The sequence below is a fragment of the Eublepharis macularius genome, chromosome 3, assembly GCF_028583425.1.
Source record: "Eublepharis macularius isolate TG4126 chromosome 3, MPM_Emac_v1.0, whole genome shotgun sequence".
NCBI classification, from domain to species: Eukaryota; Metazoa; Chordata; class Lepidosauria; order Squamata; family Eublepharidae; genus Eublepharis; species Eublepharis macularius.
This window is the reverse complement of record NC_072792.1, coordinates 172943382-172967163: the sequence shown is the minus strand read 5'-3', so window position 1 is coordinate 172967163 and position 23782 is coordinate 172943382. Positions and strand designations below refer to the sequence as shown.

Sequence of the window (23782 nt, the reverse complement as noted above, 5' to 3'; positions counted from 1 at the left end):
AGAGCCAGATTAGACATAACACTGTGAGAGTTTTGTTAATGAAGTCTTCTAGCAGCATCTTCTTTTTAAATGATTGAGCAGAGGGGGGTGGATATGAGAAACCACCTGAAAATGTGAGCACCTTTAAGTTTTCAGAACTGTATGGCTTGAGACAGCCCTCAATCTTTGCTTCTCTTCTAGATTCTGAAAGCCCCGCATTATTTTTGTTCTTTTCTTTCAAATTTCTTTTTTTAAGATTCTCATAGCATAGGATTCTGTCCTGATCTGGATAGCACAGGTGAGCCCGATCTTGCCAGATCTTGGAAGCTAAGCGGGGTCGGTCTTGGTTAGTAATTGGATGGGATACCTCCAACAAAGATCAGGATTGCAGAGGCAGGCAATGGCAAACCACCTCTGATAGGGTCACTCTAAATGTTACTTCCTTCACGAGTTCTCCACGAAGCAGACACACAATAGCTTTGGTGAATGGTTTGCATTAAAAGAGAACCCAAATGGTCTTGGAAAGCTGTCGCCAGAGGAAGGAGAGCTCCTCCCTTTCTCCCAAGCTTCCCCACCCTCATGCAAAAACAGTGAGAAGGGGACAGTTTTCCCATTTCTGCTGCCTCATGTGCACAAAATGCCTCCAAGTACAGCAGACAAAATGGGAACCCCCCCACACACTCTTTTTGTATGGGGATGGGGAAGCTTGGCAGAAAGACAGGAGCTGTCCCTCCCCTGGTGGCAGCTTTCTGAGCCCATTTGGGCTCTCCTTTTTTTATGCAAGCCATTCCCCAAAGCTGCTGTGTGTCTGCACAAGTCTGGGTTGGCTCCGTGGAGAAATCATGAAGTTAGTAACTTTAGAGTGACCCTTAGTCTCTTCCAATAAAAAACTCCACCAGGGGTCACCATAAGTCAACTATGACTTGATGGTACTCTCTGCCACCACCCACATAGGATTCGACATCAATTAAGCACATAATTAAGCAAACTGGAAGGAGTCAGATTAGCAGCAATTAATTCCAAAGATTGGGCATTGTGTGTCATTGGGGGCAGTGCCAGTTCTAGGTTTGGGGAGGAGCTTGGAAGACAGTGCCCAGGGGCCCCTTCCATCAATCCTCAGTTTCCCCTCATGTCCCTCTTTCTGTCCACCCATCTGTGTGTCTCCCCACCTGACTGCATCCTTCCTCAGCTCACAGGCCCTCCCACTGCCTGCACCATATTCATGCCTTTTCTACAACAGCTCTGTCACTGGTATGTGCAGCTGGTAGTATCTCCTGCATACATTTCCTCATCAATGCTGGGAAACTGGTTGCATGAGTGGTGGGGCTCTTCTAAGGGAATGGGTAGGGAAGAGCAATGAGGAATTTGAAATTGTCCAAGATTTTCTATTCCTTGGCTCAGTCATCGACCAACAGGGAGACTGCAATGAGGAAATCAGAAGGAGATTGAGCAGCTGTGAGGAAGCTAGAGAAGATCCTTAAAGATGTCTCCCTGGGAACCAAGTTCAAGATAATCCAAACTATGGTATTCCCCGTTACTATGTATGGATGTGAAAGTTGGACTGTGAGGAAAGCTGACAGGAAGAAAATCGATTCATTTGAAACGTGGTGCTGGAGGAGAGTTTTGCAGATACCCTGGACAGCCAAAAAGACAAGTAAGTGGGTACTTGTCAAATCAAATCAAATCAAGCCTGAATTCTCCCTAGAAACTAAAATGACAAAACTGAGGTTATTGTACTTTGGTCACATCACAAGAAGACAAGATTCTCTGGACAAGTCAATAATACTAGGAAAAGTGGAAGGCAGTCGGAAAAGAGGAAGACCTAAAATGAGATGGCTGGACTCAATAAAAGAAGCCACGTCCTCCAGTTTGCAAGATCTGAGCAAGTCTGTTAATGATAAGATGTTCTGGAGGTTTTTCCTTCATAGGGTCATCATAGGTTGGAGGTGACTTGATGGCACATAACACACACACACAGAAGGGCACACAGGCAAGTAGCAGGGAGGTGTACGGGTAAGGGGTCACCAAGAGTGGGCCCTGCCATCAGCTCTGGGTCCTGGCAGATGTCCCACCTTAAGGTGTGCTGATGCCAGCTCTGATGGGGGGTATTGTTTTTTGTAATAACTGCCCACTCCCAGCTCCAGGTATAAACGTCTCTACCAAGTAAATGTAAGACTTGCACATCCAACAAAATAAGTCATGAGAGTTTATGCTGTAATAAATTTTATTCTAGTGGCACCTTGAAGATGAATGTGATTTTATTGAGCACAAGCTTTTGTGGACTCAGGTACATTTCAGAGACCTCTTCTCTGGCTCCCATCTCGTGAACTAGCTTCTTTCATTCTGCAGAGCGCATAAAACAAAATTGTTCAGGAGGGCGTTTTATAAAGAGAACAGGGCTGTAGTTTTAATGCCTGTGAAAGATTATAAGTAATTTTCGTTGCGCTGTTTATTGCATTTATCGTACTTTTTCTGCATGGTGTTAAAATTTTATCATTGAACTTTATTATTCTGCTTCATCTACATATTACTGCTTTCATTACCCTCCATTTTAAAATCTTGTTTACTATTGTGTAGTTTGTTATGTTACTGTGTCCTTTTTGCATTGTGCTCTAATTTTGTAGTCCACTTGCAATGCCTGTATGTGTTACACTTTCTTTATTACATTATTTTTCAAATTATGGGATCCACTTTGAGTCTCAGCAAGAAAGGTGGACTGGAAAGTAAATAAATAAATTCAACATGATCTCTAGTCTATGAATGTGTATGCTGCAATAAAATCTTGTTAATCTTTGCAACACCCTTTATTTCCATAGCACTACAGCTACTCCTCTGGAATTATTAAACCATCATGAATTTGTTAGGCTATAAGATGCCCTGAGGCTCTTTGTTATTTTGGTTGCAACCAATTAACACAGTTACCTCTTCGGAATGCATTCCAGTTTGGAATTCACTTGAATTCATTTCCATATTTGCTGGAATTCAAATTGTGCTCCTGGACAAGAGAACTCCAATATATCAGGAGAGGGTGCATATTTTGAAGCATTTTCTTGCACTGACAAGATCTAGCTATTTTTGGATATTATCTAATGAAAAAGGGGGGCCCTCCAGTCTCTTTGCAGTGCAGATTTTGGTTTTCAAACTGAAGGATTATTTTATTTGGCGGTCTGGCCATTGATTTAACAAGAAGCAAAGAGCCTCAATGGTGAGTAGGTTGAGACACGCCTTTGTTGCGGTTCTTATAGTTTTAAGGCGTGCTTTCAGATGGAGATTCCAGGTCCTCCATCCAGTCTTTCAATCAATTGGTCATTCAGTGTCCTCAAACTTTCTTCTGTTGTTTGGGGGTTAATTGGAATCTCTTTCGGCAAGCCTCTAAACTCTTTTTGGAGAGGGGAGAAGCTATTTTCACTGATGGCCCCAGGAAAGTTTGGATGTTTTGTGTTGTGAGTCACAAGAAAATCTTCTCGGGGATCTTTCGGTTGTAATAGCTTCCCTGAAAGACACAACCAGATGTTAATCTTTTTTAGAGCCTGGGGGGGAAAAAAAAGCTCAGGCTGTCAAGGGCAAACCATGTGCATTTTCTCTTCCTCCAGGTCTCTTCCTCATGTACAGCATGAGAATATGGCCCACAGGGCTGGCTCAATACATTTTGCTACCTCAAGTAAGGTTGCCAACCCCCAGGAAGGACCTGGATATCTCCCAGAATTACAACTGAGCCCCAAATGGCAGAGATCAGTTCCCCCAAATGGCTCATTTGAAGGGTGGATTGTATGGCATTACACCCTGCTGAGGTCTGTCTCCTCCCCAAACTGTGCCTTCCCCAGGCTCCACCCTGAGACCTCCAGCAATTGCCCAATCCCGAGTTGGCAAGCCAAACTTCAAGCCATCTTTCTCCCCCCACATTCCTTCCTGGGAGCCAAAGACACCACCACTCCATGTTTACTTGCTTCCTCCCACCTCTGTTTAAAATAGTGTGACAAATTTCATGTGCCCTCCAAGGTTTCCTTAGCTTTTCCAGAGGTTTCAAACTCTTGAAAGAGGAAGGAAGTCCTGCATGCCCTACAGAGTTTCTTGAAGTCTGACAAGTTTCCTGCCTCTTCCAAGAATTTGGAACTTTATGGGACACTTTTGGGAAGGTTCCGTGTGCAGTTTGCCATAAAGAGGCCTGGGAGAGTGATGAAACAAGGAAATTTAAATATTCTGGCTTTGAGTCAGAGATCATGATGGAGGAGATAAGGCAAAGGATAATCGGAGGCAAACTTTTAGGAATCAGATGGTAGTGGACAGGCAGAATAAATCTTCCCACCACTCAATCTACTACCTATTGGTAGAGGTGTGCCTGATGCTTGCCAGGTGCCCCTTGGAGGTAGGCAAACTCCTGGCAATTTGTCTCTCTGCCCATCGATCGCTAGCAATTGCTGGGAAGAGGCAGGCTGCCCGGAGATCGCTGCAATTGGCAGGCAGCCCCGGGGAAATGGCCTTGTGCATGGTCCCGTGCCCTGTGCCATAATGTCACTTTTGATTAAAGAATTGGCCTTCATGTGATGATGTCACTTCTGGTGTAACCAGAAGTGACATCATTACATGGCGCCCTCCTCCAACCTCCTGATGATAGTATATATTTGGAAAGCAGAAGTGAGGGCAAAACCAAAAAACTCTAGAGGGATGTTTGGATAGATGGAAAGAGAATGGCAGCTAATTTCTCTAGGAGTGTTGCTTCTTTATTTTGCAGATTGCTCTGGAGCTTTTTTCAGCAGCCCATAAAGCCCAGCTTGGTCCAAGCATGTCAGCACTTAGCAACTAAGCAGGGTCAGCCAGGGTCAGTATTTGGATGGGAACCCAACAAGGAAGACTGGGGTTGCTATGCGGAGGAAGGCAATAGCAAACCCCCTCTGCTTGCCTCTTGGCCGGAACGCCTTGCCGCACAAGTTGGTTGCAACTTGACAGCACGCTCTTCTTCTGGTGCTTTTAACTGCTTGGGAAAATTTAAGGAGGAAAGCTTCCCCCCATTAAGAACCAAGAACCATAACACTGTAATTGAAAGCCTGTCTCTCAGGGCCAAGCTACAAGTGACGAATGACACTTGAACAGCAAGTGTATTTCTCCCTGTTCACTTGTCCTCCACTCAATCCACTTGCTGTTCAAGTGTCATTCGTCACTTGTAGCTTGGCCCTCAGTGGTTGTGCATCTGCTTTGCATGCAAACGGTCCCAGGTTCAATTCCTGGCATTGTCAATTAAATTGTTCACGTAGTAGTTAATGTGAAAGACCTCCACCTGATGGAGAAAGCTCAGCCCCTGGTGTGCTACCTTTCCACTTGCAGGGAAATTTTAAATGTTAGGAAGTTTCTCTACACAGGGCCTCTCACTTGCAGTTTGAAAGAATGCAGCCCACTCACAGAACTCTGCCTATTTATTCCTTCCTAATTCTTTGGAGTATATCAAACCATCTCCTAACCTACCACTAGATGTCATTATTTTCTTGTTTTTCAATCTGCAACGCAAAGATTTTTGTGGCTGTTGATCAACAGGTATTTATTCTGAGGAAGCGCTTCGTTTTTAAGCATGGGAGAAAAACAAGAAGGTTTTTGGATGTTTAGTTTTGCTTAGAACTATAAGAAACCTGCTGTTGTTCAAATTAAAGCGAATTTTCACCTACATGTTCATCGCCAAACATGAATTTCCTCCAACCAAAACGAACGTTTGGCCTTATCCCCAGTGAAATGTATTTATGCATTTCATGTATACTCCACCTAACCCTGTGTGTGTTATGTGCCATCAAGTCACTTCCAACTAAGGTGACCCTATGAATTAATGACCTTCTGAACATCCAGTCATTAACAACCTTGTTCAGATCTTATGAACTGGAGTCTGTGACTTCTTTATCAAGTCCCGCCATCTCTTTTTAGGTCTTCCTCTTTTCCTACTGCCTTCCGCTTTTTGTAGTTTTATTGTCTTAATCAGCGAGTCTTGTCTTCTCATGATGTGACCAAAGTAAAACAGCCTCAGTTTCTTCATTTTAGGGAGAATTCAGACTGTTTGATCTAGAACCTACTTATTTGTGTCTTCGGACATCCGTGGTGTCTGTAAAACTATCCTCCAGCACCACATTTCAAATGAATCAACTTTCTTCCTAACCCTGAACTATTTGGGATTCAACATGGCTTATGTCATTCAACTCGCCTTCATTTTATCCTCACGATAACCCCATGAGGTAAGTTAGGCTGCGTGGGTGTGACTGGCACAAGTTCACACAGTGAGCTTTCATGGCAGAATGGGGATTCGAACCTGGGTCTCCCAGATCCTAGCCGAACACTCTAACTGCTAAACTATATCCCTACCCACTTTTGCCTCCAGCCACTGGCAACAGGACTTTCTCCGAACCCACACGCTTCCCCAAACCCTCAAGCGAGAGGACTGCCTCTCACCATATGTTCCCCAGAGGGCTCTTTGTTCAGCAGATCAACATCTTCTGGTGGTCCCTTGCCCCAAGGATATTCGCCTAGCCTCAACGAGGGCCGGGGCCTTTTTGGCCCTGGCACTGGCCTGGTGGAACTCTCTGTCGAGACCAGGGCATTGCGGAACTTATTACAGTTCCGCCGAGCCTGCAAGATGGAGATGTTCCTCCAGGCCTATGGCAGTGGTTGAGGTCTGGGCAGGCTACCCGGTCTGCTTCTCTGCTATGGCCTTGGTCCGCACTTTATCTGAAACATCTATGAACTGCCTGCCCTACCCCCTCCGATTGCTGAAGAGGTGTAGAGTCTTAACATCTTTGCTGCTATTGGAGAGGTTTTTATGGTTTTAAACTGTGTTTTCTACTTTGTATTGTATTATTAATACTGTTTTTATTGTTATTGTAGTCTAACAATGTTGTTACTTGACTTGAGCCTGTTCGCAGGGAGGACAGGTTAAAAATTTAATAAATTAAATTAGAATCTGAAGTAGCACATGACCAATCAGCGGCCCTCAAAGCCACAACTGATCAGAGCAGGTGCAAAATCTCCTACCCAGGAAGTACACTACTCGGATATTGAGGGCCACAGAGCTGACTGCTGTTGTCCCCAGTCCCATATTTGAGAACATGCCATTATTCCTTGGGTAGCTTGCATTTCTGATTAATGTGAGCAATAATCACAAAAGAAGAACATCGACAGAAAGAAAAGCTGTCTTTGCAAGTGAATCTTTGAATCTAACCAAGGGCAAGCCTTTGAATATTGCTGCAAGCTTTGTCCCTAAAATCTGAAATGAAGCTCATGAGCAAAGAAGGAGCTATGGAAGGGAACTGGATTGCGCTTGAAGCATCCTTAGCACTTCTGACACTGTTTTCCCCAGCCGCTAACACAACTGCTCTTCCCAAAGAGATAGTTGTCGCCCAGGGCAGCATTCCATTGCTGAGAAAGTACAAGCTTCAGAGCATCACAGAGCTCTTCCTCCGAGAGACATGAATGCAATTGTGGGCCCACAGGCCTGCCTCCTTTAAAACAGCATGCATTGTCGAGTTTGGCAGCTTATTAGATTTCAAATTAATTTCAGGAAGGATGTCTCTCATCCTCAGAATAACCTTCAGGAAATGGGAGTACCAGTCAGGAAACGTGCTAAAGATAAATACAAAAGGTGGTAGGGGGGGCTCTTTTCTCACAGGAGTTTGCTGAAAATGGTGGCGTCACTGCCTTGATGTGGGGTGAAATGTGTTGAGCCATGAGACGGGAGGATAGTCTGCTTGCGAGCAATACATGTTTTGAAAGGGCTCACTGCTTAACGCTGGTCAGGAGTGGAATCTGAATTCTCAACCTGCAAGAGAATCTTGTAGAGAGACAGTGTGGTGTAGTGGTTGGAGAATCAGATGAGGATTCAGGAGACCCAGATTCGAACCCATCCTTTGCCATGGAAGCACACTGAGGGTTGTTGTTGTTGTTGTGAGGATCAGATAGAGGAGGGAGGAAATGATGTGGTAAGCTGATTTGGGTCCCCACCAAGGACAAAAGTGGTGTATGAATTTCTAAATAATAATAATAATAAAAAAAAAAGACTGGGCATACCACTGCTACACATCGGAACTAACAAACTGCACGATCAGAAAAGAGATTGCTCATATAAGAGAGTCAAGCAATAGGCTTGGGGAAGGAAGCAGGATTTATAGAAGGACAGATATGGCCCAGAAGGCACACTCTAGGATCTCTAAGAAAATCAGAGAGGATACTGGGCTACAATCACTCAGGTGCGGCAATACGGCTGCCCTGAGAGGCCAAATGTCATTGGACAGGCCCTGGCAAAGGTGGAAAAGGCGGAAAGCAGGCCTTCATTCCTTGCAAAGGAAACCATGGAGAGATGAAAGGGTTTGAAGCCACTTCGGACTCAAGACTCTCTTTCTGGTCTCCTCTCTGCCTAATCCCTGGTGTGAGAAGGCTCCACTTGCTACCGGTGAATACCCTGCTCAGGAACGCTTTCCTTCTATTCTGTGGGAGGTTTGTGGTAAATATTTTTATTAAAATAACAACAACATATGATTTACATACCGGCCTTCAGGACAATTTAACATCCACTCAGAGCGGTCTACAAAGTACGTCATTATTATCACCACAACAATCACCCTGTGAGGTGGGTGGGGCTGAGAGAGCTCTGAGAGAGCTGTGACTGACCCAAGGCCACCCAGCTGGCTTCAAGCAGAGTGGGGGATCAAACCCACCTCTTCAGATTAGAGTCCTGCCGCTCTTAACCACTACACCAGGATTGAGCAAAGTGAATGGTTTTGATTGGATTGCCACATGTAAATTGCTACTATGTTGTTGCCATTGAGTAGTTCTGTCTGTCTTCTGATGCTGGTTTGGTCCCCCCCCCACACCTTTTTTATTCTATATCTAGGTCAGGTGAATAAAATTACTTTCGTCTCCCTCTTATCTTCTCCCCACTGCAAGATTTTTTGTGGTACTGGCAACTGTGTATATTCCAGGTATCAACAGTCCCCATATAGTAATAACAACATTTGATTTATATACCACCCTTCAGGACAACTTAATGCCCACTCAGAGTGGTTTACAAAGTATGTTATTATTATCCCCACAACAAAACACCCTGTGAGGTGGGTGGGGCTGAGAGAGCTCTGGAAGAGCTGTGACTGACCCAAGGTCACCCATCTGGCTTCAAGCGGAGGAGTGGGGAATCAAACCCGCCTCTCCAGATTAAGAGCAGTCCTGCTGCTCTTAACCAAAACACCAAACTGGCTCTTATGCCACACCTTTCTCTCCAATAGGAGCCCAGAGCAGCTTATAGGATTCTCCTCTCCTCTATTTTATCCTCGCAACAACAATCCTGTGAGGTTAGGCTCAAAATGTGCGGATAACCCAAGGTCACTCAGGAAGCTTCCATAGCAGAATGGGGACTCGAACCTGGGTCTCCTTGATCCTAGTCCAACACTTTAACCACTACACCCTGCTGTATCTCAATGTGAGGCTGTGCAAGGTTCTTCAGAACAGCCCTGTGAGGTAGGCAAGGTTGAGAGTGACTGGCCCCAAGGTACTTCCATGGCAGAGTGGGGATTTGAACCTGGGTCTACCAGGACCTAGACTGACACTCTCACCAGCCACTACTGCTAGGAGGCATAAAGATGTCCAAGAAAAATGTAACTGGTTAGAAAGATGTGGTTGGTTGTACTCCAAGGCAACACTTACTTATTTTTGCTTTAACTTATATACCACCTCTCCACCAGATTTGGTGCTTGAGGCAGTTTGCAGCATACATATAAACATTGATGCCGCTCTGTGACAGGTCTCAAAGAGCAGCTTCAGTTTTTATTTATTTACTTCACATACCCCACCTTTCTCCCCAATAGGGAGCCAAAGTGGCTTACATCATTCTTCTCTCCATTTTATCGTCACAAAAACCCTGTGAGGTAGGTTAGGCGGAGAGGGTGTGATTGGCCCATCACCTAATGAGCTTCCACAGCAAAATGGGGATTCGAACCTGGGTCTCCAAGATCCCAGTGTGACAACTCAATGGGTCTTGGGAAATCGGCTTTCTTTCAGGAACAGCTCTTCCTCTTGCGATATGGGGACAATACTGGTGGACCTCCCAAGACTGTTGTAATGGTTTATTTTAACGTATTTGTATCCTGCCATTCCTCTGAGGAGCTCAGAATGGTGTCCATACATCCCTCTTTTCTACTTTACAACATCCCTGTGAGGTAGGCTAGGCTAAGAGAGAGGCAACTGGCCCAATGTCACCCCGTGAGCTCCCATGGCAGAGAGGGGATTTGAACCTGTGTCTCTCCTAGTCCAACATTCTGAACCATTCCATCATATAAATGCATTCAAGCACTCAAAGCCTGCTGACAATGAGATTTATTAAAGAACTCATGGCCATGGGACACCCTTTAATAAAACAAAATTTTAATTTTGATACAAAAATTAAATAGCAAAGTCTTTCTTTGTACAATGATAAATTATAAATTTACAATAGATGTAGATACTTTTCTGTACATCACCAACAAAGAAAACAAAATCAGTGTCCGTTTACCATTAAAAGATTTAAGGGGGAGGGAATAGTCCTTAACATAAGTAACAACATGTACCTATGCGTCAAAGTGTTTATAAAAATCTGTATTTTTTTAAAAAAAGTTTATTATTATGGCAGCAAGGAAGGGTTGAAAAAGGGCAGGAATTGCTCCAGAAAGGAAGAGAATTTTGTGACGGAAAACTGGAACAGGTGTAAAGGTGCGTAAAGTCACAGTAACTTCAATTTTGACACAGGATTAGACAATTTTTTTAAAAAAAATAAGAGCGATCGCACCAATGTGAACTATAACCCAAACCTAGCCATTCAGGCTTTGTTCAGAATTCTACACAGGGCCTGCTCAGCTTCACAATAGTTCCAACAGCTGGTGTGATAATATTTTTAAGCAGATCTGAAAAGTTCAACTACAGAATCCATTTCAGTGCCAGAAGGGATTCAGCACTGGAAAAAATCCTGAAAGCGTGCCCGTTGATTGCACCGTGATTATTTTCTTCCGATGGCACAAAACTCTTAACCCGCGTGCACATGGATGTAGGCAAATGGCCCACTTGCCAACCCAACTGTCATCTGGCCGTGGGACGCTGATGCGCCAAGGCCGTATAAGCAGCGGTTGAGATGTAGCAAAAGAACCTTTCCAATGTGACCCAGGACAACGTGGCATTTCTGGGGCTGGTTAACAACTCTTTGATGGCACTGCACGTGGCAAGCGACACACCGAAGTCGGCCCTCGGAGTGCAATGGCAGGGATAGCTCTCTCCAGAGGATGACGCTCATGCAAAATAAGGACAGTGGCGTGGTAGGATCAGGGTGCCCTGTCAATATTCCTCAGTGGGGGGCCAAAGCACCCAGCCAGTATGGATCTCTCCATTGCCATCGCTGCCCAGATTCCATCAAGCACCCCAAAAAGTGGGCTGTAACCCAAACCACAGCTTGTGTTCCTAGCAGATGATTGTCACACGCATGGATGACTCTGGGCAGGAAAACAAAGGCCTGCCAGCAGTAGAATAGTTGGCAGAACTGGTTCTACTCTCAAAGTTTCTTTCAAGCCACTATGGGGGAAACGTCCTTTTTTGCACCTTCCAATTCCAGGCTGTCCCCTGGCTATCTTGGTCTTCAGAAGAACTCTGCACCGCTCAGGGAGGGCAGGAATAAAAATCCTCTTTGTTTACCCCCCCCCAAATAATGCTAGATACTTGGTTGGTTACAGTGCGAGGTCATCATGACTGTAACTTAAGCGTTCACGCACACTGAATAATGTGCTTTCAATCCACTTTCAATACATTTTGCAACAGGATTTTATTGCGTGAAATGGAGCAATCCACTCACAAGTGACTGCTAAAGTGCATTGGTAGCAGATTATTCAACGTTATGTGACAGTAACAGCAGCTCCGGGAAGTCGGGCGGGTTTTGGCACAAAAATCAGGGAAAAGGGGATCCCCAGCACAACGCTGTGAGTCTACTGGGTTCAACATCTTTAAAAGGCACGTGACGGCAGCGATCCTTCATTCATACCGATTTAGGTGGAGGGGAAATGGCTACGGGAAAGAGGTGCTCAAACTTTTTCAAAGGGGAGAGAAGCGAATACTGCTGCCCTCCCTGCCCCTACACGGGCAAAAACTGGACTGGGGCACAGTCATCCGGGATGCTTGGAAGACACGGAAACTCTCCACGCTCCTCTTGCAAGAGTTCAGTAACGCGCAAGCCGAAGGAGATGAGGAAATGGCACAAAGTGGCTGGAGCAGGAAGTGTGCACCAAAAAGGCTCCATCTACATGGACTGTGATACCCTTGCAGGGGTATCACAGCGAGGGTGGCACAGGGGGTGGGAGATTGCAAGCATGTGTCCCAAAAAAGTATAGGAACATGCCCTCGATCCCCTGAAATCAAGCCCCACGCAAAGTACCTAAGAAAGGCATGCTATGAAGCCACATGGGGTTAAAAAAACCCCTAAGGCAAGCAGACGTGCTTACAGTTCCCATTAAAATTCTATTCTCTTACAGACCTTTAAAATTATGCTCTCAGATTGCTAAAGGTTATTGTCAGCACCAAACCTCCTCTTATTGTTGGAGGCTAATGCAACACTAGGCCTTAAAACCACATGACTCATCCTGGAATAACTACATTTTTTGGATCTTTTAAAAGGGGGAGGGAGGGAAGTCTCCCTTTGAGCAAGAGGTGGTGGGGGGGGGAAAGCTCACATTCTTCTACCAATCAAGGCCCGGCCGTTCTGGTTCGGAGGGAGTCAGCTGTATCCCTATCTCATGGCTGGAGAATGTTCTTTTAATTGAAATTGACACACAAATTATGCAACTGATCTGTGTGAACTCGAAGCTGCCAGGGAACTGAACATTTCAGTTCACCCAGACTGGCGTCGACACAGATGCAATCAGGGCAGAGTGAAATATATTAAGCCTTAATTGCTTAATGCAATGGGTCTCTGGGGAAGGCCAGATAAGTTTACTTGGAGAGCCAGGAGGGAGAAAAAAAGGGGGGGGAGAAGTCAAGCGAGCTCTGAATAAGCCAATTGTCAGAAATGACCCTCCACTCACTTTTCCTTATTAGCCACATGCTGCAGATGGAAGCAGGGCCATAAAAATAGAGGTGGGCTTTTTTAGACATTATTGAAGCCAGAGAGGATGTCGTCATCATGGGGAGGAGACAAGAGAATGGCAAATGTCACATGCCAAAGCAGGGGAGGGGGGCAGTGCTAAAGATTCGGGGACTGGGAAGGGGGAATCTGACTAGAAGAGAAGGCTGTGTTACCACTTCCATTTTTCTTCCTCTTCTGATAAGAGGTAGATGCAATCAACCAGGAAACACTACCACTAGAACTGAAAGGGGGCATGTGAGTTTCGCAGTGGATGGTGCTATTCAAATCCGATGGGAAAACCTACGCTGAGCAAGACACTTGCTCGAATAGGTCTGAAAAGTATCTGCCAAGCATATGCCGAATGACCACGTGGGACACCCCCATCGAGACTGTGCCACATCAGACAGCAGGAAGGAGCGTTCCACGCTGAGTTCACCTGGATACAGGAGGAGGGAAAGCCTTGTATTTAGAAAACAAGCACCAGAGGAGCCTAGCTTAGCACCTGCCCCGAGATGCTTGTTTTCTAGAGGCAGGCAGATTCGGTTCTTTTTACTGCTAGCCTTTCCTGCCCGAATGGCTCAGTTGGCTTTGGTTCGAGGAGCCCTGATTATCTGCCCACTACTATTGGGTGCAACTGTTCACTTCCCTTAGGGGCTAGGTGTGAGGCACAGGCTACCACAGAGCGCATCGCAGCTACTAAGCCAATGGCTTTGCAGCCTGAGTTCGAGTAGGGGATGTAAGTTCTCTTCTCTCTCTAGCAACGCCTCCTCGCTGCAGATGGAGAGCAGTTTACGTTCCTTGAGATAAAGTCAGATCGTAAGAACTTCTATATTTAGCTTCAGAGGTTACCTCCCCGCCAGCCTTCCCTTCACCCTGCCCCACAGTGGTGACATAGGGACAAGCAGCAGGAAAATTAATCTAATATGGGCCAGAAGGGTCCGATCTTCCAAGGAGACAGCAACTGTAACAGGATCCCCAGTGCTCCTTTTGCCAAGGCTCCTGAAGTCAGCCGCCCTCACTGCTTACAAGAACGGGTCCCTCGGCCAGCGGAGAGGCTTGCTCTCAGAATTCTTTCCTTCACTGCAAGGCACAGCTAAAAATATGACTTTGGGTGGCGAGAGGCGCTTCGTTATTTAGGAGGAGCAGAGTTCCAGGACTGTGAGAGACACAAGGACACGGCTCTCCGCCAGAAGTCCGGCAGGTTCTGATTTTTTTTTTTCACAGCTTTTTAAAGCCTCTGAGGGCTTGAGTGTTCCTTGCGCCGGAGAAGGACTATTCTCCCATCTGCGGCACTTGAGGCTTTGTTGCTCATTTCTGAAGGCCTCCTCCTCTCCCCCCACCCCATCTGCTGGACACACACAAAATTTTGTATGAACAAAGACATTGTATGCAGTTCCCTTTTCCCCAGCACGTAAAACATTACAACATTCCTGCTGGTTATATGCAACCGAACCTTCTTACAGGGAGGGGGAGGGAACGGACATCGGCATGCTGCTGAAACTGAGTTTATACCACAGTCTCGTTCCCTTTGCCGGGTTTCACCCAGCTGTCGGTTCTTTTCTCCCCCCTTTTTACCCTCCCCGAGTTCACCAGCCTGTTTGAGCACTTCTGCCAGGTGTGCAGAGTTTTGGCAGACCAGATCCACATGCCCGATGTGATGCCCACGAGAAGAGACATGAAAATTTTAAGCATCTCCACCGCCATGTTGGAGTCATCTGCCGAGTAGCGGAAGATAGTCCAGTTGGAGATCTCGTAGAAATAACATGCAATGACGCAGGTGGCTGGAACGGTGTACAGCACGGAAAAGACACCAATTTTCACCATCAGCCGCTCGAGCTTGTCTGTTTTTGTCCCGTCCTTTTGGAGGTTAGACCTGATTTTAAATAACGCCACTAAGCCAGCTGCTATGAAGAGCGTCCCAATCACCAGATAGGTGAAAAGAGGGGCCACCACGAAGCCCGTAAGCGCATCTAGGTTCTGGTTGCCGACATAACACAGCCCAGTCAGCTCGTCTGCATCTACCAGTCTCATAATTAAGATAACAATTGTCTTCACTGCAGGGATCGCCCAGGCGGCAATGTGGAAATAGGAGCTGTGCATCTCGATGGCCTCGTGACCCCACTTGAGCCCTGCCGCCAGAAACCACGTCAGCGTCAGAATCACCCACCAGATGGAGCTCGCCATCCCGAAAAAGTACATCAGCAAGAAAATTATAGCACATCCTGTGTTCTTGAGGCCTTCTTGGATGAGGACAGGTTCTGCCGCCTCTTCAAAATCACAGGAAATCCTTTCCCGGCCCACAGTCAGCCGGACAATGTAAGCAATGCTATAAATATTGTAACACATGCTCAGAAATATGATGGGGCGCTCGGGGTAGGAAAACCGAGAGGAATCTATCAGAAAGGTCAAGACCGTGAAGGCGGTAGAGATGAAGCAAAGGCTGGCCCACACGGCCATCCAGATGTCGGTGAACTCCTTCGCCGACCGGCTGTAGAGGCCGGCGTCGTAGCCGCATTTGAGAACACAGTTCAAGCTTCTTTTGACCCAGATGTACTGGTCTGAATTAGATCCCACGGTATGGCACTCTTCTCCTGGGTGCAAGGACGGTTTGCTGTGGAGGGGCACCTCCTCGTCCCCTGGGCCTTCCATGCACATGTGGTTGTGATCGTTCTGTGGGGGGAACTTGCTGCAGTTCAAGCTCTCGGGCCAGGAGAAGCCAAATTCTTTCAGGACCGGCTCACATCGCCGCTTGACGGAGAGGCACATGCCGCCACAGGGGCCGATCGGGATGTTGATCTTCTCCGTGCACATCGGAAAGTAGACCGAACAAAGGAAGAACTGTAAGAGAGCGAAACAACAGCTGTTTATTCGTTTAGGTGTTTGTACCCCATCTTTTGCCCCCAAACAGCCTCCATTTTGTTCTCACAATAACCCCGTGAGTTAGGTTAGGTTGCATGTGTGTGACTGGCCCAAGTTCACCTGCCAAGCTTCCACGGCAGAATTACAATTCCAACCTGAGTTTCCCAGATCCTAATCTGACATTCTAACCGCTGCACCAAAACAAGAAGAATTCAGTGGGTGATGCCAAGAAATCAAGCTTCCTTTCTTTAACGCACATCTCAAGAAGAGCATGTAGCTAAGATGTCTGGGAACATCTCTGAAAGTCTGTCACCTGTTCACCATTTGAACAAGACCAAAAGTCTGCATTGTCTGACAGCAAAATTGCTCATCATCAAATGTTTCCCCTGATTTTAAACTATGCATATTAAAAGCACATACTGCTCTTAAATCTTTGCTTTCTGACGGCCAGTTCGCACCAGCAGAAGAATCACAGCAAAGTTCTTCTCCAAAATGTAATGTTTTGGGCTGCAAGTGCAGGATCTGTACATCTGAACTCTTTTCCCCAGATTTTGAAATCCCCGCTTGTAGAAAAACAGCCTGACTAGGAGAAAGGCTTTACCTAACTCTCTGCCACGACACGCTACACACAAAGAATTGTTTGCAATCAGAAACATGAGACCCTCACCCTCCAGCTTGCGATGGCAGAGATCCAGGGAAAGCCTTACCACGCGGTTTCTCCTGAATATATACTGTGGTTTACCTTTCAACCCACTCCTGTGCTATGGAGGTTAGTTTATTCAGCTCAGATTGGTTCTTGAACTGCTACATCAGAGATGAGGCCTCTGGATTTACAGTCCTTGAAAATCAAGAGTAAACATCAGCACTGTGTAAAAAGAACTATACCAACAGAACCGCAAGAACAGATTTTTACAGCTGCAGAAGTCTTGGTGCGACTAGGAATATTTGCAAATCGCTTCTTATGCCCATTTTACAAATGGGGAACTGAGGGTCAGGGGAGATGCAAGCCCCGTGTGCTCTCATCTATACGTCAAGTGTGCATGGAGAAGAATTATTTTTTTTAAATGGAAAAGCTGAGGAAAGCAACCTCCTTGACCAGCCAACTCTTTGGGGGTCTAAACTATAACCCTTAGCAGGTGAGGGAGGAGTAAAAATTCAAGGCCACACACATTTCCCCCCAGTTTGGTTTGGATACTAGAAGTGAGCTAGACAAGAATACTTCAAATAACAGTTGTGAGGCAAGGTGGGGGAGAAAGCAGGATATAGCTTCCCTTGTCGCCTACAGATTTAATTTTTAAATAGGGCACACAATCACATGCGTGAATGGGTTATGTGGATAAATACAGACCTTTCTATCGTCTGGTTTGGCCCTTAGATGAAGTACAGCAGCTTTACACCAAGCTGGAATATTGGTGCCTCAAGCTTAGTACTGTCTACTCTGACAATCGGTTTTCCAGGAACTCAGGTAGAAAAAGGTCTTTGCCCACCACCTGATAGCCAGTTTGGTGTAGTGGTTAAGAACGCAGGACTGTAATCTGGAGAGCCGGGTTTGATTCCCCACTCCTCCACTTGAAGCCAGCTGGGTGACCTTGGGCGAGTCACAGCTCTCTGGAGCTCTCTCAGCCCCACTCACCTCACAGGGTGTTTGTTGTGGAGATAATAATGACATGGCATAAAATCAGGTGTTAATCTACTGGCACAGTCAGGTACGGGTTTGGGTGGGCCAGTGGTGGAGCCTGGTGAATGGTGGGCCAGGGGTGGGGTTTTGTGGCCAGGGGTGGAGCCTGAAGATGTTTTTGGTGGGTTGGGGTAGAGCCTGCAAGATCCAGGTATAAGGTTGATAATGAGAAAGAAACCTCCCCTTTGGAGAAAATACCCACTTATTGAGCAAAATAACATTCCCAGAAGTAGCTCGAGGTATCTTGAGCCAGTTTGGTGTAGTGGTTAAGAGTGTGGGACTCTTCCCCACTGCTCCACTTGAAGCCAGCTGGGTGACTTTGGGTCAGTCACAGCTCTGTCAGAGCTCTCTCAGCCCCACCCACCTCACAGGGTGTTTTGTTGTGGGGATAATAATGACATACTTTGTAAACCACTCTGAGTGGGCATTAAGTTGTCCTGAAAGGCGGTATATAAATCGAATGTTATTATTATTATTATTATTATACCTGAGATTCTCAGGAACAAACCTGAGACTTTCTGCATATGCTCTTCCATTGGCCTGCCTCACCACAATAACTGTGTGATAGTTGTCCAATATAACAACATCACTGCTGGCAGAAAAAGGAAAATGCAAGACCAAGGCTCTCGCATCCGAGCCCAACTCATTTTATTTACTATATTTATGCCCTGCCGTTCTTCTCCATGGACCCAAGGTGGTCTCCCTGCCTCTATTTTATCCTCACAAAAACCCTGTGAGGTAGGTTAGGCGGCGAGTGTGCGACCTGTGCAAGGTTACTCATTGAGCTTCCATAGCAGGGTAAGAATTAGGATCTGGGGCTCCTTGTTCAACGTCCTAACCACTACTTTTAGACCTTATAAGAAATTAAAGAAGTTGCAGTTTGGTTTGCTTTCAAAGCCACCCACGACAACACCAGGTAGCCATTTTAATGGTATTTGTCGACAGCTGCTTACTATACAGTCCGAAGCAAAGTTAGATCCATCTAACTTCAATGGACTCAGGAGGGCGTAATTCTGCGTAGGACTGTGCTGTAATGAGTACAGAATCTTTTTTAGGGCATCAGGCAGGAAAGCTTTACCGAAGCTTTTTTTTTAAAGGCTACAAATGACCAATGCAGGCAAGCAAGCCGATGAAAATGCGTGTGAGCCAGTAAGCTGTTTAAACGTATTTCCATGGCTGTTTCAAACGTGTATTAGCCATCCTACAAAAGTGAGAAGCTGCAGTTAGCCCATTTCTTCTGGCCATTCTATTCTCACGCTTTAAGGGAAGATTCTCCCTTAAATTCTCTCCCTTAAGATTCTCCAGTGGTGTGAAAATAACCGGCGCACTTAAGACAGAGCTGGTTCTCATTTTGTTTATTAACTCCGATTCAAAGTAGACTCTCTGGCAGTAGCTGCGGTCCAAATTCCTCAGTTGCCAGAGGGAACACCGTCTTGGACAGGGATCACTTGCCAATCAGTAACAAAACGTTGGGCTTTATCCTTTTAACTGCTTTTGACTTCATGTGGAAATTAGCCTCCAGGGGCGGGGGTGGGGGGGCTTGAATATTCTCCTTCGGTCTTGCAAGCCCCTCCTGGATTGGAATGCTATTGTAACTTGGTTCCTTATCTGCAGATTCACACCCAGTGGAAAAGTTTGCTCCTGGAAGTTGCTTCTAGGGCGGCCAACGTAGCCCTTCGCACAGTCCTCTCTCCTGTTGCTTAATCGCAGAGATGTTTTCTGGAAAATATCACTTTGTACGCCTTGGTTGGGAGAGCTGGGCGAACCACCTGGGGTCTTGTTGAAAAACAAAACAACACCCAACCGTGTTTGAGGATCTCAACTGTAACCCGGAATGGACAGGAAGACAATTTCAGGGCAGAGTTTGGAACCAAAAAGGAACTTAAAACTCGGAAGAGATCCTTCTCGGCTTTAAACATGCACCTGCCGTAATTTTAAGAAGCTATGCATGAAACTATGCATGTATCAGCTGTCTCCACGATGCTGTCTCTATCTGCCTTCCCCTCCAAGGAGGAAGAAAAGGAGAAGAAATGTGATTGCTCCATTCTAGCGCAATCCTTGGCTAAAGTTCTCTGGCTTGGAGCTCTCACCTTTCTTGAATGTCACTTGCGCCTGGCTATCCCAAAATACAGGAGAGTCATAGCAGACCGTGACACTTCTCTCTCTCTGTCTCGCTGCAGCAAATGAATCTTCTGATCTGAGCTACAAAATACTGCGAAACAGTGGCACACCGAACTATGTGGGATTCTAAGAGCCTACGTACGGCATGGGAGCATCCCTTTCTGAAAGCCCCCTAAAACCAGAATGGGGACCCAAATCAGCTTTAAGAAGCAAGGAGGTGCAGGTGTCCCTTTGCCACAGAGCAGCGCCAGGACCGTTTTGTTATTTCCCGGCTGTATAGAATTCCAGTGTGCCTGTTCTTGAGGGATTCGGTAGGTCTCTTTTTTTAAAAAAAGGGTCTACATGTCTCCAATTGCCCCCACAGAAGAGGGTTGCGTTATCTGAGCTGTGCAATGGATAGTGGGGGGAGCTCTGGCCAAGAGGAAGGGTTTCACATAGAATGATAGGGTTGGAAGGGGTCTCCAAGGTCATCTAGTCCAACCCCCTGCACAATGCAGGAAATTCACACCTTCCTCCCCCCACACCCCCAGTGACCCTTGCTCCATGCCCAGAAGATGGCAAAACACCGTCAGAATCTCTAGCCAAACTGGCCTGGGGAAAATTGCTTCCTGGCCCTAGAGTAGTGATCAGCATTGCCCTGGGCATGTGAGAAGGGGCCACGAGAACTAAGCACTGACGTAACCCTTCCTCTCCTGATCTGCCTAGGTTCACACAATCAGCATTGCTGTCAGACGGCCATCTAGCCTTTGCTTAAAAAGGAGAGCTGGTCACCCAAAGAAGGAGAGCCCACCACCTCCCACCACCTCTAGGATGCAGGACAAACAAGGTCAGCTAGGATGATCAGGCAGTCTCTAAAGCTGGAAGAGAATGACCCACTCTCAAGGACTGAATGGAGAAGGGAATGTAGGTGAGCGTTCATATCTGCAAATACCACAGACCTGGGCTGCGGTTGGCGGAAGGGTACCCGTTCTGGAGAGGCCACAAAGATTTGTGTACAGAGCAGCTGTGGCTGAACAGTGTTGTGTGCGGTGGGTGGAGGGGCAACCCCTTGTCAACCACAGCCAGCAAACTGAGGTTGGGGTGCCAACGAGAAAGGCAGCTCGTAACTAGAATATCTTGGCACTGGCGCTGCGGTGCCAAACAGCACCGGTGAATGACTAGAAAGTGACTCTGGGGGGCTCTAAGCTCTCTGCCGATCCGTAATCCGGGATCTAGCTGAGACTGGCTGAGCCCCCTCGCAGTTGCCAGTGTCAGGCTCGATGAATCAGCAGCACGCCTGATCCCCCGACAAGCCTTCTGTCTGGAAACACCCTGGAGTGGATTAGCGTCTCCCACTTCTTCTCAGCATGAGTTTTAAGAGGGTGGGGTGGAGGTGAAAATCCCCCGTTCTTTCATCCCAACTGAGAAGAAGCCAGCGCAATATCAGACGTTGCAAAACAGGAGTTAGCAATCCTAAATGGGCTGACTCAGAAGTAAGTCTCCTTTTATTCAGTGGGGCTTACCCCGAGGAAAGTGTTTGTAGGATTGCAGCCACGCTCTGTCTTCAACGCTCTGGCTTATTGCCACGCACTGCCATGCAAGAAGAGAACAGTGCCTCTGAGCAAGCACAAAGGGCCCTTTTTGTACTAAGACCAGGCAGTCTTCAGGTGTATAGGATTATAGAATGGGCACCCACACTCAAGCAGAGGATTCCCAAGTAAGCTTGAATAAAGGCAAGAAGAAACAAGCCAGAGGGGCTGCAAAAATTCACTCTCTAATTTAAAATGCAGGCAAACTGAAACTCGGCGCAGGTTCCCAAAGTAAAAGAACTCTGGACATGCCGCAAGGTGCTTAAATACAGCTCCACTTAGATGGGCAACAGTTCGGAGTTAGTCCAGTCTATATCCATGGAAAGCAACCCGTGCAGAGTTTCTCCAGTCTCCGTCCACTGCAAGCAATGGGAGTCCACTGGAGTAAACTGCAGGACATTGCCTTGTTGAGCTGTGATTCAGCCCCAGGGCCCGAAACTAAATCCAGGGCTAAAGGCTGACGGTCCTTCTGGTAAAGATCTTCCTCGGTATGCACGTGGGCTCATAAGTCAAGTACCATAGAGGAGCAAGATTTGAGCCCAGTAGCACCTTAAAGACCAACTCGATTTCCAGAGTAAAAGCTGTAGAGAGCTTCGAATCTCAAAAGCGCCTACTCTGGAAATCTAGTTACACTTTCAAGGTGCTACTGGACTCGAACCTCGCTCTTCCACTACAGTCCAACAGGGCTACCCGCTTGAAACTATTTCCACAGAGGACTTGCGCTCAAGTTTTGCTTTTTTAATTTTTAAATTGCTTTCTTCCACATTGTATTTTACTTCTTTGGTGAGAAAGCCTAAACAGGTCTACTTCCAGTAGAAAAGAGCAAGAGTCCAGTAGGACCTATAAGACTAACAAAATTTGTGTGATTCTGAAGAAGTGTGCTGTGGCTCACGAAAGCTCATACCTTACCACAAACGTTGAGTCTTATAGGCGCTACGGGACTCTTGCTCTTTTCTGCTGCTACAGACAAACACGGATACCCATCCAAGTCTACTTGGAAGCAAGTCCCGTTTTAGTCAGCTGGCCTTCCTCCCAGGAAAGCGTTCTTGCAGTGCAATCCTAAGAAGAGTTCCTCCTGTGTAAGGCTGTTGAAATCAACGAGCTTAGAGCGGGGCAGCTCCGTTTGGGATTGCACGAGGGCTAATACCGGGGCGCAACCTTCGGCAGGCGCGCCGCAAGCGAAGCTGGAAGGCGCCGCGCAACGCCAGAGGGGCCTGGGGGAGGCGGCGAAGGCACCCACCTGCAGCTGGCTGGAGCAGCCGTACTGGATGAGCGGCGTGAAGGTGGTGAGCTGGAGCTCGGCGTCGGTCTGCAGCTCGTGGCCCACCAGGTTGGGCATCTTGGTGACGTTGTAGCCCAGGTTCTGGCACATGGCGATGCGGATGGCATCGCAGCGGCGCTCCTCCTCGTCGCCGAAGCCCCGCGCGCCCCGCGCCGCCCACAGCGCCAGCAGCAGCAGCAGCAGCAGCGGCCCCGGCCGGCCGGCTCCTCCCGGCTCCCGCCGCGGGGCCGCCATCGCCCGCCAGGCCCCGCGAAGGACGAGGAGCTCCGGGCAGCGTCCGGCCGCCGTGCGCCCTCGCAGCGCGCGTCTGCCTCGGCCGCCGGCGCAGCGCGCTCTGCCACCAGCCCGGGCGGCCCCTCGGGCGAGAGGCGGGCGGGGAGGCAGCGAGGGAGGCGCCGCGGCCGACGGCGCAGGGAGGGAGGGAGCGAGCGAAGGGGCGGGCCGGCGACCTGCCCGCGGGAGGGAGCCGCAGCGCCTGCTGGCCGCGCTGCGCCGAGGGGAGGGGCGGCGCTGGAGCAAGGCACTCCCGGCTGCGGCTGGGGCTGGAGCAGCCGCCGCGGGTCGGGGCCGGGCCGATGCCTTCCCATGCGAAGCCACCGACTCGGGACCGGAGTAAGGTTGCCAGCCTCCAGGTAGTGGCTGGAGTTCTCCCGGAATTACAGTTGGTCTCTAGGCCACAGAGATCAGTTCACCTGGGGAAAATGGCTATTTTGGGGGGTGGACTCTATGGAATTATGCCATGCCAAGGTCTTTTCCCTCCCCAAACCCCACTTTCTCCAGGTTTCACCCTCCGGATCTCCAGGAATTTCCCAACTTAGAGCTGGCAACCCTAGACCGGCGAGGGGCCTGGTTGGAAGTGGGGAGGACCCAAAAGGCGGGCGATCCGAGATGTGCAGGTGCGGAGCCGTGTTGGCCTGCGGTGGAAGAGCAAGATTTGGGTCCAGCAGGAGCCCAGTAGAACAGAGGGCTGCCAGCCTCCAGGTAGTGGCTGGAGAGCTCCCGGAATTACAACTGGTCTCCAGGCCACAGAGATCAGTTCATCTGGAGAGAGTGGCTACTTTTGGGGGTGTACTCTATGGAATTATGCCATGCCAAGGTTCTTTCCCTCCCTAAACCCCACTTTCTCCAAGTTTCTTTAGGTTTCACCCCCCCCCCCCCGCCACCCCAGATTTCCAGGAATTTCCCAACTTGGAACTGGC

The 23782-nt window shown here is 47.7% G+C and overlaps 1 protein-coding gene across 1 annotated transcript; it reads right to left on the bottom strand.

Moving 5' to 3' along the window:
* Positions 1 to 10340: 10340 nt before the first annotated feature.
* Positions 10341 to 22899, bottom strand: FZD4 (frizzled class receptor 4). Its single transcript, XM_054973672.1, has 2 exons — positions 22542 to 22899; positions 10341 to 15913 (listed from the first exon to the last, which is right to left on the bottom strand). Exons 1-2 carry the CDS (start codon positions 22815 to 22817, stop codon positions 14582 to 14584), a joined length of 1608 nt encoding a protein of 535 aa, XP_054829647.1. The 5' UTR covers positions 22818 to 22899; the 3' UTR covers positions 10341 to 14581.
* Positions 22900 to 23782: the final 883 nt, after the last annotated feature.

Bases quoted from the DNA above. Each gene is read 5' to 3' on its own strand.
- FZD4 (XM_054973672.1), bottom strand. From the start codon at position 22,817: ATGGCGGCCCCGCGGCGGGAGCCGGGAGGAGCCGGCCGGCCGGGGCCG. The intron at 15,914-22,541 runs GTGGGTGCCTTC...GCTCTCTTACAG, and splicing joins GCTGCTCCAGCCAGCTGCAG to TTCTTCCTTTGTTCGGTCTA.